Here is a 14,132-nt window from a genome sequence, read left to right as displayed (position 1 = left end):
GAAGCACTTCATATAAAGCATAATGAATAAAATAAAATAAAACTAAACAAAACAAACTTTATACCTCTTTCAAAGAGATCACTCTGCCGAGAAATTTGAAAAGAAAAGTTATTCCTACACTATACAAAATCTACTGTAAAGTAGAGATTTTCCACTGGTAGAATAAGGAGGATAAAGAGGGCAGTATTCTGATGACTATCTTGTATAGGGTAGTCTGTGCTAAAGATTGAACAATTTACACCACACATATAAGCCAAAGAAGAATAAGGGTTTACCTCTGGTGCTTTCCCAGGTGAGCTTGAATTGCATTTAATCAGCGACATACTGTTTATAGTCGGCACAGTTGAACCTAAACAGTAATCTCGTACCTAGAAAGACAAAGAGAGGTAATTTATTATCCATTAATTCTGTGTTGTCTTGTCATGTTAGAAATGCTTATACATCGATTGCAGCAACTCTGTCGTGGACAGGGCCGTCTTAAGAGATCACCGGGCCCTGGGCCCGGCAATGGAATGGGGCCCCTCAATCAAGTGAGTTCGAAAAAATTTGCGTGAAAAATTGACATCCTTGACAAGCGCTCAAGCATAGACATGCCTGCATTTACCACCCCTCCCTATGTCGCGCATAAAGCATAAAACTTTAGCTGAATAACATACATGATATATCCAAAAGCTGAAATACATTATAGAAGAGTAATCTTCCAGTTGCCCTCCATCCCTTCCCTAACAATACTGGACTCACCATTAGTAACACCCTTGTGTTGAGTCTTTTAACTGAAAGGGGGGTGTAGGCGGTTTTACACTATCTAACGCAACGTAGTTGCCAAGAACATAAAGTATTTTTAAGGGAGGGCGCGAGGAACATGAACTTATAGCATGCTCCTCATGGTGAAACATAATTGCACCTATTAGGTGAATTGAGTGTACTGTTAATAGTAGGAGAGACTACCGTAGGTTCTTATGACCAACTAGACCGGTTTCTGCTCTCAAACTTTATAGGAGGAGCTTCATCAGTAGTAGCCTTTGAATATTTTATATTCGGCCTGGGCGTCTCGTTTTCAAAATGCAACTATTTTCTGTGCACGAGTTTTATGGACTCATAGTGCAGCTATAAGAGCATCTAAAAGAGCTTCGTGTGAACCTTGAGAGTCAGCTGATTCTTCGTTAGTACGAAACCTTGAGTTAACAAGTAAATCTTTGAGATTTTGGGCCCTTTTGTAGGCTAGAATCGGTTATTTTGGAAACAGTTTGGATAATTCCGCGTGTTGCGAGATTGAGTGCCAATGTTTCAAAAGTGCTTTTTTTCAAATGCGTGGTTTTGATATGGGGTGTATAGGTGAGCTTGAACACAAGTGGTGGTTCCTTTTGTTTAGGTTTGGTAGTGAGGTATTGCCCACGGTTTTCAAATTTGATGCCTTTCGTGGCTGAGGCAATATCCTCTTTCTTATTGTTACGGAGTAACAGTTTCTCTGTGTAAGCCTTCGGGGGATTGTATATTCCAGGGTTGCCAACTCAGTATCGAATATTTAATGTCAAACTCTCAAGTGTTTCACCAACTCTCGTCACAAGTTGTCAAGTATCGAATTCAATCAGGCATAATGGCCTATTCAATAAGTTTTCCTCCCATATTAAGACATGGGGTTACTACGATTGCGAGGCCCCTGACATCGCGGGGCCCTGGGCCAGGGCCCAGTGGGCCCATGCGTTAAGACGGCCCTGGTCGTGGAATCGAGGACTATATGTCATAGCATTGCAGTTATTCAGCTTTACTGACTTTTAACTTGTTTCACATTATTACAGCAATCCACTATGCAATTCTACAAACTTTGTCCAACTTTTTGACATTATCAGGCTTTTACAATTTTTGCATTTTTAACGGCAGCTTATCAATAAACCCCCTCCCCCCTCCCGATAACACGACATGGACCTTACACCAAACATGCTCAAGCAATTTATGATAACTGTCAGCTTTCCCCTTCTCGAGATATTGAGTTTACAATGTTTGAAGGTTTTGACCTCTGATGACCTTAAATGATCTTTGACCTCCACCAAAACTGTGGATTTTTATTGCAATTCAGAAAGCATATGTGATATACATATACAGTGTCAAAATGAGAGTTATTTACTGTTCATGATTTCCACATTTTGACCTCTGCTGACCTTGTACAACACTGGACCGCTACAAAACCACCTTGTACTCATTACGAGCAACCCCCATGCCAAGTATGACATTATGAATCATTGTTTCCCTCTTATTGAGATATATCATGTTTTACATGCTAGAGAATCACACACACACACAAGTATATACATAAATAAATCCACACACACAAGCGTAGACACATACCAACTTGAGTGACTATGGCAAGAAACCTCCAAAAATAATTTTGATTTAGCTGAACAAACCAGTTTGAAATTGTCTTCACAATGCTGTGAATCAAACACAGTTAAAGCCTTCAATATCTCAGTCACCTGTGTTCAACACAATTGATATTTTGACATTTGCCGATGTGTGGCCACATAAACTTACGGTTATCTGTTCCAGTACCCTCCCAGCTGTCTTCGTCTGCAGGAGCTCATCGAGTTCAACGTTCAGTTTCCGAACAATCCATCGACGGACCATCTTGGTGTCCTTCAGCTCCCCGAACAAAAATCCGAAGATGGCATTCAAGCTATGGGCAGATTCCTCTGTACCTAATTTACCTTCCAGGTTTCTCAAGTCCTGATATTAATGGAAAGAAAATTATCAGTTTATCTTAACATTCTCTGAGACTAAATATATTAAAAGTTGTGAGCCCTGACCATTTGGTGGTAACGATGACTTAAGGTACAAAATAATTTGGTATGTTGCAGACCGTGACAAGACACTGCCATCAAACCGGGTTATAATTTATATTTAATTGAGGCTCATCCCTTTATGTGACCTGACTATTTAGATCAGCTCCTCAGATGCAACAAAACACTCTATGAGAAAACATTGAGGAGAGGAAATCATTGACTAGCTAACCTTACAGGAACATTTAACAAATTTAGGATATTTTAAAGCTCAATATCTTTCTTACGTGAAGTCATTCTTTAAGAAAAGAAGGGAGAGGGAGGGGGGGAGGGAGGGGGAGGGAGGGGGTAATTTAACAAATAGGGGGGATTTCATTATGATAAAAAAGGAGATGGGTTAAAAGATGTGAAGGGTTTACCCCAAATAGCAAAGGCCAGGCATGTCTTGCTTTTAATTTTAAATAATACTTTTACAATTATTCTTTGGTTTTAGGTTTATTAAATCATAACAAAAACAGTGATACCCTTTCAACATCATTTAAATGGTTCCTTGCATGATGTATTCTATCATTATAAAATATATTGCCTCAAAATCACTACTTAGTTAAACCATGATAATGTTTTATTCTTGCTACTTCTGTTTTTTTTTCTCTGATAAACCAAGAGGGAAATTTCCAACAAAGTCAAAACCATCACATATTTCCCTTTAATTAATAAATGTATTAACTCACCTCTGATATTTTTGCTCTTTCATATTGATGTCTTCTAGGGTTCTCTAGTCGGGGCTTACTCTTTAAGTAAAGACAAAACAGAATGACTTGAAGAAGGACAGCTCCAAGAGCCCCAACCAGAGCAGATACAAATGCAACAAATAGCATTTTGTTTTATTAGTGTTTGGTCAGCTCATTCTGTCGGAACATCAACTCTCATTGGTTACCTGCTGAACAGGGTCCATCGCCTGAAAGATGACAGAGATGAAATAACTAAGTACTATAGTGTTTTCAATAGAAGAAGAGACCTCAATATATAAAATTGCCAGCATCTTTATCAAGCAATCAACTTCTCCCACCGGAATATCCCTTTAAGTACACTTTGGGCAATAGTTGCTAACAATATGAACCTTAATAGTACAGTATGACAAATGTACTCTAGAGGTGGACCAAAATCCAAATGTGTAGAACAAGTGTATTTAACTAGGGCAATATATCAATGATTATAGCACTTATTACTAAGTTTTGCCCACGTGATTTATATCTTTGTAAAGTGTGCTTACTGTAGTTCAAACAAAGAAACAGCTAAAAATAGCAACTTTTTTTGCTCATCAACAATTTTACCAAGCTTGGAGTGTTACTCCAAATGTATTCAAATGCAACTAATCAAACACCTAATAGATTTTAATTTGGTCAATGGTTAGTGAGCCAGCAGTCAAGTCTGATTTGCTTACCAACATTTCTTCCCTGTTCTTTTTTTCCATCATAGATGATGTTGCAAACATTTTTCACTCAGTTTTTGCTACTGTGTACAGTTTCCGGACTGGTGGTGTTTGCATAACGTTCACATTAATAAATGACTTAAACCGAGGAAACAATGTCATAATTAAGAACAGGCATGTGAATTGCAAATTGGAAAAACCACCAAAAAATTGACTTTTTAGTTCATTATTTGAAACGAAACTTGACTAGTAAAGTGAAGCTACTTAAACTAAGTTGCAATGGGGAGTGTATTATTAACAATATGAGAAATGGATCAAAATCAACCAAAAAAGAAGCTGTTCTTCAATTTACCACTCGTAGGTTATTATAAAAGTAGGGCTGAGGATGGACTGTTGCCCATGGAGATGACTGAGTTCCCTTTATTATTATAACTCTCTATGGCAAATATGCCATGTTGTTCTCTCCACCCACATCCTATACCAACTGTGCTTTACCTCAATATTAAAGGAGAGCAGAATGTAGGTTTATGAAATTCATTACAATTGCATACAAATTATATCCCTAAACCCAGGTTTAAATAACAATGCTAAAATACTTATACAGGTTTCAAATGTGAGATGATATTGCAAACATTTTCCACACATTTTGCTAGATTTTGAATAGTGGTTTCAAGACTGGTGGAACATGTTTGCACAGCAGCCAAGTAAACAAGGAAACAACTTTTTCCTGTTACACAACAGCAATCTCAATAAGAAAGCATTTTCTACAGGATGATATAAAGGCAAGAAGGTATGAACATTTCCCCCATATCCAGCCTGTCTTTGTTACTGAGTACTGGTCCCAGAATGGTCTACTCCTACCTGTTTGCACAGTAGCCAAAAAACAAAAACAAAGAAACAACAGGTTTCTATTTACACAACAATAATATCAATAAGGAAGCATTTTCTACAGGATGATATAAAGGCAAGAAGGTATGAATGTCTTTCCAGATATGTCTTTTATATCCAGAATGTCCAGAATATCCAGAATATCCAGAATGTCTTTTATAATGATATGTGATTCAGAGACAGCGCCCTCATCTGGGCTGGTGAAGATGGCGACTGCCTTGTATAATATACGTTTAAGTAATGTAAAGTATGAATACATCCATAGAAACCATCTATACATGACGTTCACACTAATTGTAAACAGCCGTCCAACTAACAGAACACCTTTGTTACTGAGTACTATTCCCAGGATAGTCTACTCCTACCTGTTTGCACAGCAGCCACATACATAAAGAAATAACAGGTTTCTATTTACACAACAAACAATATCAATAAGGAAGCATTGTCTATGGGTGATATAAGGCAAAGGATAACAGTTTTTCATATAAGTAGGAAATGAACAGGGCAAAAATTTACTCATGAGTCATACTGTATCCAAATGTGTAATGGCATACATAATAATAAAAATAAGCGAACACCAATGTGGGAGAAACCCGCAAGGGCTTACTGTATAGTTTAGTTTAGTTTAGTTTAGTAGAAAAAAGGATCAGGAGGGACACTTAAGTCCCCATCAAGGACCCTATAAAGAGAGGGAAAAAAAACTGAAGACACAAACACTCAGACCCGATTACAATGCTTAAAGTGCTTGTCCAAAGCATTCTTAAACCCATTGACACTACTTGCAAGTACAACTTTCTCAGGCAAACTATTCCACTCATTCACAACCCTATTAGAAAAAAAGGTATGCCGAATATTAATCCTACTATGCGACTTTTGAAGTTTAAGACAATGACCTCTAGTACAACTACTGTTTGCAAACATGAAAAAGTCGGTAAAGGATAAATTGTCGAAACCATACACAATCTTGAAAACCTGGATCAAGTCCCCACGTAACCTCCTAAGCTCCAGTGTGGTGAGATTCAACAGTTGTAACCGCCTATAATAAGGAACCCTCTTTAAGGAACTAATCATCCTAGTAGCCCTCCTCTGGACCTTTTCAAGTACTTCCTTATCCTTTGCAAAATAAGGGTTCCAAGCCTGCACAGCATACTCCAGATGAGGCCTAACCAACTGCTTATAAAGCCTAACTACGATGTCCTCTTTCAGAAAACTGAAGTTCCTCTTGATCATACCTAAAACCCTATTACCTCTTTTAGCAGCTTCAAGACAATGTTTGGAAGGTTGCAGAGACGAGTCAATGTAGATACCTAGGTCTCTTTCAACAGAGACCTCCTGTAACTCCACACCATTTAGATTGTATGTAAACTTTTGGTTACTACTACCAATGTGCATTACCTTACATTTACCAATATTAAAAAGCATTTGCCACCTCTGAGACCAGGAAAAAATCTTATCTAAATCCGCTTGAAATTTCTCAGAATCGCTTTTGGAAGAGACCTCAGAATACAATTTGGTGTCATCAGCAAACTTCTTAGCTGTACACAAAATATCTCCGTCGATGTCATTTATATAGGCAACAAACAACAGGGGACCTAATACAGACCCTTGTGGAACCCCACTAGTAACGTTCTGCCAAGAAGAAGCACAGCCATTAATTACCACCCTCTGTTCCCTATTATCAAGCCAATTCCCGATCCAACACAGTAAATTCCCTATGACACCCATGCTCTTCAGCCTAAGTAAAAGACGCTGGTGGGGAACTTTATCAAAGGCCTTCTGGAAATCCAGGAACACAACATCTACAGACATCTGCCTATTTAGTGAGCTTGTTACATCTTCCATAAACTCAAGGATATTAGTGAGACAAGACCTTTTTTGACAAAAGCCATGCTGAGACTCTCTGATCAAAGACTGACTGCTGAAGTGACAGACCAAAGACTTTTTAACAATAGACTCCATGACCTTACAAACTACACTAGTGAGACTAACGGGCCTATAATTACAGGGCTTAGTCTTATCACCCTTCTTGAAAATTGGGGTAATATTAGCACATCTCCAGTCCCTAGGAACATAACCTTCATCCATAAATTTACTAAAAATCAACGAGAGTGGAACGCAGAAATAGTGTGCAAAAGTCTTCAACAAATACGGATGGATTGCATCCGGTCCAGAAGCTTTAGAAACATTTAGACGAAGCAGCTCCTTTAAGACAACGTCATCCGAAAATAAGACCGTATCCAGTTTAGGCCTATCACTGCCCCCCTGAAAATCTGGAATACTACTCGTATCTTCCCTTGTGAAAACCGACACAAAATAGTCGTTCAAAAGATCTGCAAGATCCTGACTATCAGTAACTATCTTATCAGCCTGTGGTGCCCTAAGGGAAACAATTGCATCTTTAACTTTCTGCTTAGACCTGACATAAGAAAAGAAGGCCTTTGGGTTATCCTTAATTTTTAGGGCGATGCTTTTTTCGAAATTCAATTTTGCATCAGAGACTAAGCATTCTACTTTCAGCTGATGAATTTTAAACTTGGCCAAAAGAGATTCAGATTTAGTCCTCCTAAACAACTTCCACATTCTACGTTTTTGCCTAATTGCACATCTAACTTTCTTATTCATCCAGTGAGGCATACTGCTTTTACGACGACGATTCTTCCACGGAACATGATTTTCCATAATGACCTTTAATTTATCAGCAAAACAAATCCAAGACTGAGAAGCACTCATATCACTAAACAAATTAATCCAATCTGTACCCTTTAGTAAAGTTTCAATTGCCTCTGTATCTGATCTCGAAAAATCAGGGACTTTTTCCTTGCTAATAGAACTTACGACCTTACAAACAACATCAAAAGCTAGTATATCATGATCACTAGTTCCTAGTTTTCCTAGACCGGTCAAATCAACAACATTGCATGGATTAGAACTCAAAACAAGATCCAGGATGTTATCCCCCCTAGTAGGGAAAGTAACATGTTGATGTAAAAAGCAATCTTGCACAACATCTAGAAAATTACTACCTTTCCTACTACTAGAACCATCTATCCAATTAATGTCAGGAAAATTAAAGTCGCCCATTATAACAACATCACCTTTAGCAGCCTTTCTAATTGAATCAAACAGCACGACATCATTATCATATAAATGGTTACAACTTACAAGTCGGGTGGCTTCTAATTAAACATATTAATACATATTTGGAATCTTTTCAGAAAACTGCAGATTGCTATTGGATGAAATACCCACCTAACTATGACCCGGCCGGGTATCGAACCCGGAACTCCCGATTGCTAAGCCTCATTGCTTCAACTGCCACCGCCTTTAACCACTCGGCCACACGAAAACACAGTGAATAAATCATAATTTGAATGCTTTATGCTTTCTTATCACTTTTCACATCTACTTCTAGTTGTAGGCTATCACTACTTTAAAGATTACTTGTATTTAGTTATATGTTTTACATCCTACTACACATCCTTCAGTGTATACCTACTTGTATTTAATATTATAAATTATTTCACTTATACAATAATTTTGTTCTCTACAATAACAAATACATAGCATTACATGTCATACAGGTCAACTGTAGCCCATTATGGTACTAATGTATAGTTCGTAAACACACTCTAATGACCATGTACTTTCTTGATGAAATTAACTTTTTTTATGGTTGATTTGTTCTGACATGTGTTATGACTAAGCATATGCCAGTGAACATCTGTCTTGTACATTACATCTTGAGGTTAATGTTTACGTGAATAAGACCAATAAATACTGTAAATGGTACAGAATATGCCTATTGCATGTATGTATCTTCTAACAACAGCCTTGGTAAGTGAAAGTATACCCAAGAGAATGCCCTTTGAGTGGTAAGTATAAAATCTAACACAACAGTATAGATATCAGTTTACTTATTTTGTACTGGGCATAATTCCTGTGAAAATGAACACCTCCTCATATTAATGTAATCAAAAGGAACCTGTCAAAACTGTAGAAGATTTAGGTCCTAAAGATAGGCATCTGTTTGAGATTATTTACAATAATAATATGCAATCATAAGGTCTCTCAATCATAAGGTCCTGAGTTTGAGTCACTCCAAGAAAAAGGCAAGAGTCACTCCAATGTATGTCGTCCAGTTACAGAGTTGTTGACAATTGACAATTCATAATTATGGACGTTAAATATGAATCTAAGAGACTAACTTCGGTCAGCTTGCGGCTTTGATAAGCCAATGATGGCTTCTTTGGGTGTTCCTGCTTGCAGGAGGATTAAAAATACAATAATATGCAAAATGCAGCTTCTAATGTTGCAAAATTGCATACGCCTAATCGTTTTAGATCCTATTCCTAGACATATGCCTACTTCACTTTTGTGAAAAAGACATTGATATATGTTACAATGCTCTGATAATATTATGAAATCTTCAAGGTAAGCCGTAATGCCTATCTCGCCTTATGTTCCAATACTATACCAGTTTTACCACTAAATCACGTTCTGCCATAGAACACGACGTCGGTAGAGTAATTAGGCCTAGGCCTATGCTATAGCCTACACTACATACTGTGATATGCAGTGACCTTAGTTTAGTCATAGGAACTGTATGTTTGTTATGAATGCGAACAGTAAACACATTCACCCTTAATAAAAAAGTTTCAAGTTAGCTTGAAAATTTACCCGCTTTTCTATGTTTTAGGTCACAGTCGCAAGTTGGATCTAATACTGCATAGCCGAGACGATGCTAAGATTTTCCTGCAAAAGCTCGGGAACTGTTTGCAACGACAAGTGACTAGTAGCTCGTTTAGTGCTACTGTTGATTCTAATACACAATGTACATTGAATACGAGTTAAAGTGAGATCTGCGATTATGAATATAAATAGGATCTGATTACTGTACATGTGTGAAGTGTGATGATGAGTTTAGTTAGCCGGTGTAACAGCAAATTTAGTCCTCTGGACTGTGTGTGTTGGTCAAATAGGTCCTAATAGAGGGTTGTTACGCAAAAGTAAGCGCGACCTTTTAAGCCAGAAGAAGATATAGCGGAAAAACCTCCAATCCATGTTATAAACCAAATATGGAAATTGAAAGATAAAAGAGAAACAAACAGAGATCAGATGCAAAATGGTAAGGAACAGAATTCAATTGTCTTTCACTCAACTATTTCAATATGGGCGGATCCTTTATCTTTGAACAGTGTAAGCCTGTTTTTACTATCTGTTTCCAACTAATATATCTCTGTCCCCTCATCCTGTTTGTAATCTAGCTCTGGTTAATATGCTTTGCTGTTTATTTCTTTGAATACGTGCTGGTTCTCTCCTTACGCTTTTTGTTAAGCCCCAGCTATGCTCATGTTTTCCCATAGTCCCTCTGCTGGTTTACTGGGGCAGGTATGACGGAGTAGGGGGGGGGGGGTGCGCAACTCCTGCACGTTAGCGAAATGAGAATGGAGAAAAAGTAGGTGTAAAGTAGACAAGCAAATAAGTTTTCAGATTGGAAGCGCAAACAAAAATAAAGAAAACTATAGAACCAGCCACGAGGAACGGGAAAGCTGACTTCACTGGGGATGGGGAGGGCGCCCTAGCCCTGGCAAACACGTGATCCTCCTAAGAATATCGAACCATAAAATGACATTTTCGGTGGCTGGGCTGAGTTTCCAGAAGTAAATTTAACACCTGAAGTTTTACAAACAAGACTTTCTAGCCAGGCGGGTTCCTAAACAAGGGGTCCTTCCCTCTGTCTCTTTCCAACGGTTATCTCTGTTCCCAAGGGCGGCGGAAGCACTTTTAATCTGGGGGGGGGGGGGCACCAACGTCGAAGGGCACTGTGCAGAAATTCGATTGGACTGATGCAGCCTGATATTTAGTACCCCTTATAACTCTTATTGTATTATCTTATTTGCGTATACACATCACTCCATCAACGCCACCCCCCCCCCCCCCTTCAAGGAAACAATGCATACTAGCACTGCAATATCTAATGTGCAAATTGGGAAACAAGGAAAAAGACAAAATGAGGTGAAATCATTATAAAGTCCAAGTCCCTGCACACGCGATCGATACGTGCATAAAGGCAAATGAAAAAGTCAAAATAATTAAAGAAATATAATTTTCTATGTGTTTTTCAAAGGTTAAACTGATATTATTATGATCATTATTATTATTGTAACGACTTTCCCAATAATTCTAACCAATTTGGAAGGGTTATAACACGGCAAATGATTGTATGTTATCGGTATGCAATGTAATAACCAACGCATGCCTATATGATATGCACATTAACATGTTGAACGCGCGCATTCGACGTGGGTTTCGCTTTGTAAACTCTTTTTTTATTTAGAAATTTTTATGTAGAAAAAGGGCTCATTTTTAACCTGAGGAAAAGTGGGGGGCACGTGCCCCCTGTGCCCCCCCCCCGGTTCCGCCGCCCTTGTCTGTTCCCGCATCCTATTAAGCAATCTGTAGTTACTGAACCCAACTGTATACATCCTGGTTATCTTCTCACACTTTCTGATAAGCCCGGCCGCGAAATTATTTTTCCCACTTTGACGCGGCCATATTAGCATAATGGGCGTGGACTATCGGTCGTTGTTACGGCTTATTGGTCTACGTCACAGACTATGCAGTGATATCTCTCGGGTGTTTGTTTGGGTGCTGAAAGTTCTCAATTAAGTTACATGTCAGGGATTCTAGTACACGTACCAGTACAATAAATGGTATAGTACAGAGGGACATTGCTATTTAGGCATAGTTATAGCAGGGAGCTGCTACTCTAACAGTAACAGCTCCCTGGTTATAGTTAATACAGACGCAAGTGACAACTGTTTAATCAAATGGGTAGAATATTTCAAGTCCGTAACAATACTGCAGTAGCGTACGTAAACTAATGATGAAAGCACGTAGGCTCCTTACTGCCGTTTAAAAGGGGGTTCATTTATAAATGAACAAATAATTTAGAATGATGGATAAAACAATATGGGGCACAATACAATACATGTATCTTTGTAGGTTTCTAGCATTGAAAGGTCAGTGGGCCTACCTGGTGTAATATGAAGTGTAATAATCAATACCACGGGAGGTTCATTTATAACTTTTCCAGACCCTGCTGTCACGGGAGGTTCTTCTCCAAACTTTTCCAGACACGGGAGGTTCATAACACATCTAATAAACAAACACAGTTTGATTTTGTGATGGAATTTACCTCAAGAGCTCCATAAGACCCGATTGACTGGGAGGAGCAGTCGCACATCATCATGGATCTCATGAAGTCATGTCTTAGGCCTGAGTATATTAGGCCTGAGTATATTAGGCCTGAGTATATTATTAAAGAGCTATACGTAAGAGCTCGAAGTCGAAGTCACAAACTTGCCGGCCTGTGACGTATTTCATAAGCCACGCCCATGTGGCCGCGTCGAAGTGGGAAAAATAATTTCGCAGCCCGGCCAGCTTTGCTCTTCTTTTCTCGCAGTTCCACTCCTTAATATTGTTTACTAGGACAGATCAGCTTCATTGTTAGGTTTAGCATTTACCAGACCAGTGAAGATTCAATTGTCATGCATAGCTACTAACCTATGCCCTTTAGGTCAGTGTGAATGGGTTTCAAACAATACATCAAAACTCCATAAAGCGGGGTGAGCCCAAGGGTCGTTGAAACCGAATTCATTATAGAAGTGTGAGGGGTCCTCTCCCCATCGCCACAAAAAGAAGAATATATGGGTGCATTCTAGGGCATATTTAGACTATAAAATGAGTTCATAATGAGGTTGAAAAGGAATCTGCGACTATCTAAGTATATCTTTGAGCTCACAGAGTTCGGGGATCCATTTTCAAAAATTTCTTACGAGTAATAGCGACTGATAGGCAAGATCTTTCTGAGCCAGTAGAACTAGCCATTTTACATAGTATGGTTTGAGCTGTTTCATAAAACAACACCGAACGGTGGCGTGCGATACAAATCGACTTACGTAGAATTTATTTGGTTTCTTATTTGTTCTTTTATTTTACGTACACACAGTGGAATACAATGTAGTGAAGTGTCTTATGTGAACCACATAACCATTCGGCGTTCTGCGTGATTTCATTCATTTTGACTATGTGCCGGTGTGGTAAAGAATAGTGTCTGTACGTCCTAAAAAACTTTCTCCGGAAATTGTGTCCGTGGGACGACCTATTCGACCGGTATACCGTGTTATGTATATAAAGGAAGATGAGATATTGTACTTCAACCCACATCTGAAAGTACTTAATTGTTGAAATGGGTATACTGATAATATCTCCTCAAGTTTTCGAAAATATTTGACAACAGTGGCAAACGTAGCTTTCAAAAGTGAACACAGGGGAAGAAAGCTGTATGAATTTGCGTTTTCCCCATGCACAAAAACATTTAATTTGTAGATGATATATATGTAGGCAAAAAATGGGAATTGAAAATTAGTTCGACGATTAGTTCGACCAGTTTTCTACTTTTGACTTGATGTTTCCGCCATACTCTCAAAGTATCCCGATTTCATATTCATTTTATTTTCCTACAGAATTTCGTATTTTACAGAGTTACGTATTTTACATACGGAAACGTATTGCTGCCACACGGAAAAAAATAAAAATGTTTTCAAATTGACGAAAACAATTCTTGATTACGAAACAATATTCTAAATTAGGTAAACATTTACGAAATTACGAAAAAAAAGACACTTTTCGGAATTACGAAAATATTTTGATTTTGTGTGTGTGTGTGGCAGCATCACGCTTCCGTACAAAAAAAAAACGACATCATGTCGAAATTGTGACCATATAGGACATTTCGAGAGCCCTCGAAATTAGACTTACTAAGTTCAAATTTCAACTATTTCTGGAAAGTTTTTTGTCATACCAAAATTTTCACATTCCGTCTCCTGAAACTTTGAAATTTGATCTTCAATTCTATTTTCCGTCTCCTTTTAGTGTAGGGGCCTGACGTGTCGATCACAGCAGGATCGCAAAGGCAAGAAGATCCTGCTAGGATCGAAACGTCAGGCCCCCTTATCTCTATGGTTATACGTTTA

General features: G+C 38.3%; 1 protein-coding gene across 2 annotated transcripts in view; it reads right to left on the bottom strand.

Annotated features, from left to right (window-relative positions):
- LOC139980179 (PDZ domain-containing protein 8-like) overlaps positions 1 to 9,931 on the bottom strand; it is a 32,962-nt gene extending 23,031 nt beyond the window's left edge. For both annotated transcript variants that reach the window (XR_011797473.1, XM_071991644.1), the window contains exons 1-4: positions 9,772 to 9,931; positions 3,506 to 3,732; positions 2,530 to 2,721; positions 276 to 368 (exon numbers count right to left, since the gene is read on the bottom strand). Coding sequence is in view for 1 of the 2 variants with exons in the window: in XM_071991644.1 (XP_071847745.1) it covers positions 276 to 368; positions 2,530 to 2,721; positions 3,506 to 3,652 (432 nt within the window). In the remaining variant the exon portion in view is untranslated. The remainder of the gene's footprint in view (positions 1 to 275; positions 369 to 2,529; positions 2,722 to 3,505; positions 3,733 to 9,771) is intronic.
- Between the last annotated feature and the right edge of the window lie 4,201 nt (positions 9,932 to 14,132).

Source organism: Apostichopus japonicus, chromosome 14 (assembly GCF_037975245.1).
Source record: "Apostichopus japonicus isolate 1M-3 chromosome 14, ASM3797524v1, whole genome shotgun sequence".
Classification (NCBI taxonomy): Eukaryota; Metazoa; Echinodermata; class Holothuroidea; order Aspidochirotida; family Stichopodidae; genus Apostichopus; species Apostichopus japonicus.
The sequence above is the reverse complement of the archived record's forward strand: the minus strand, read 5'-3'. Positions and strand labels throughout refer to the sequence as shown.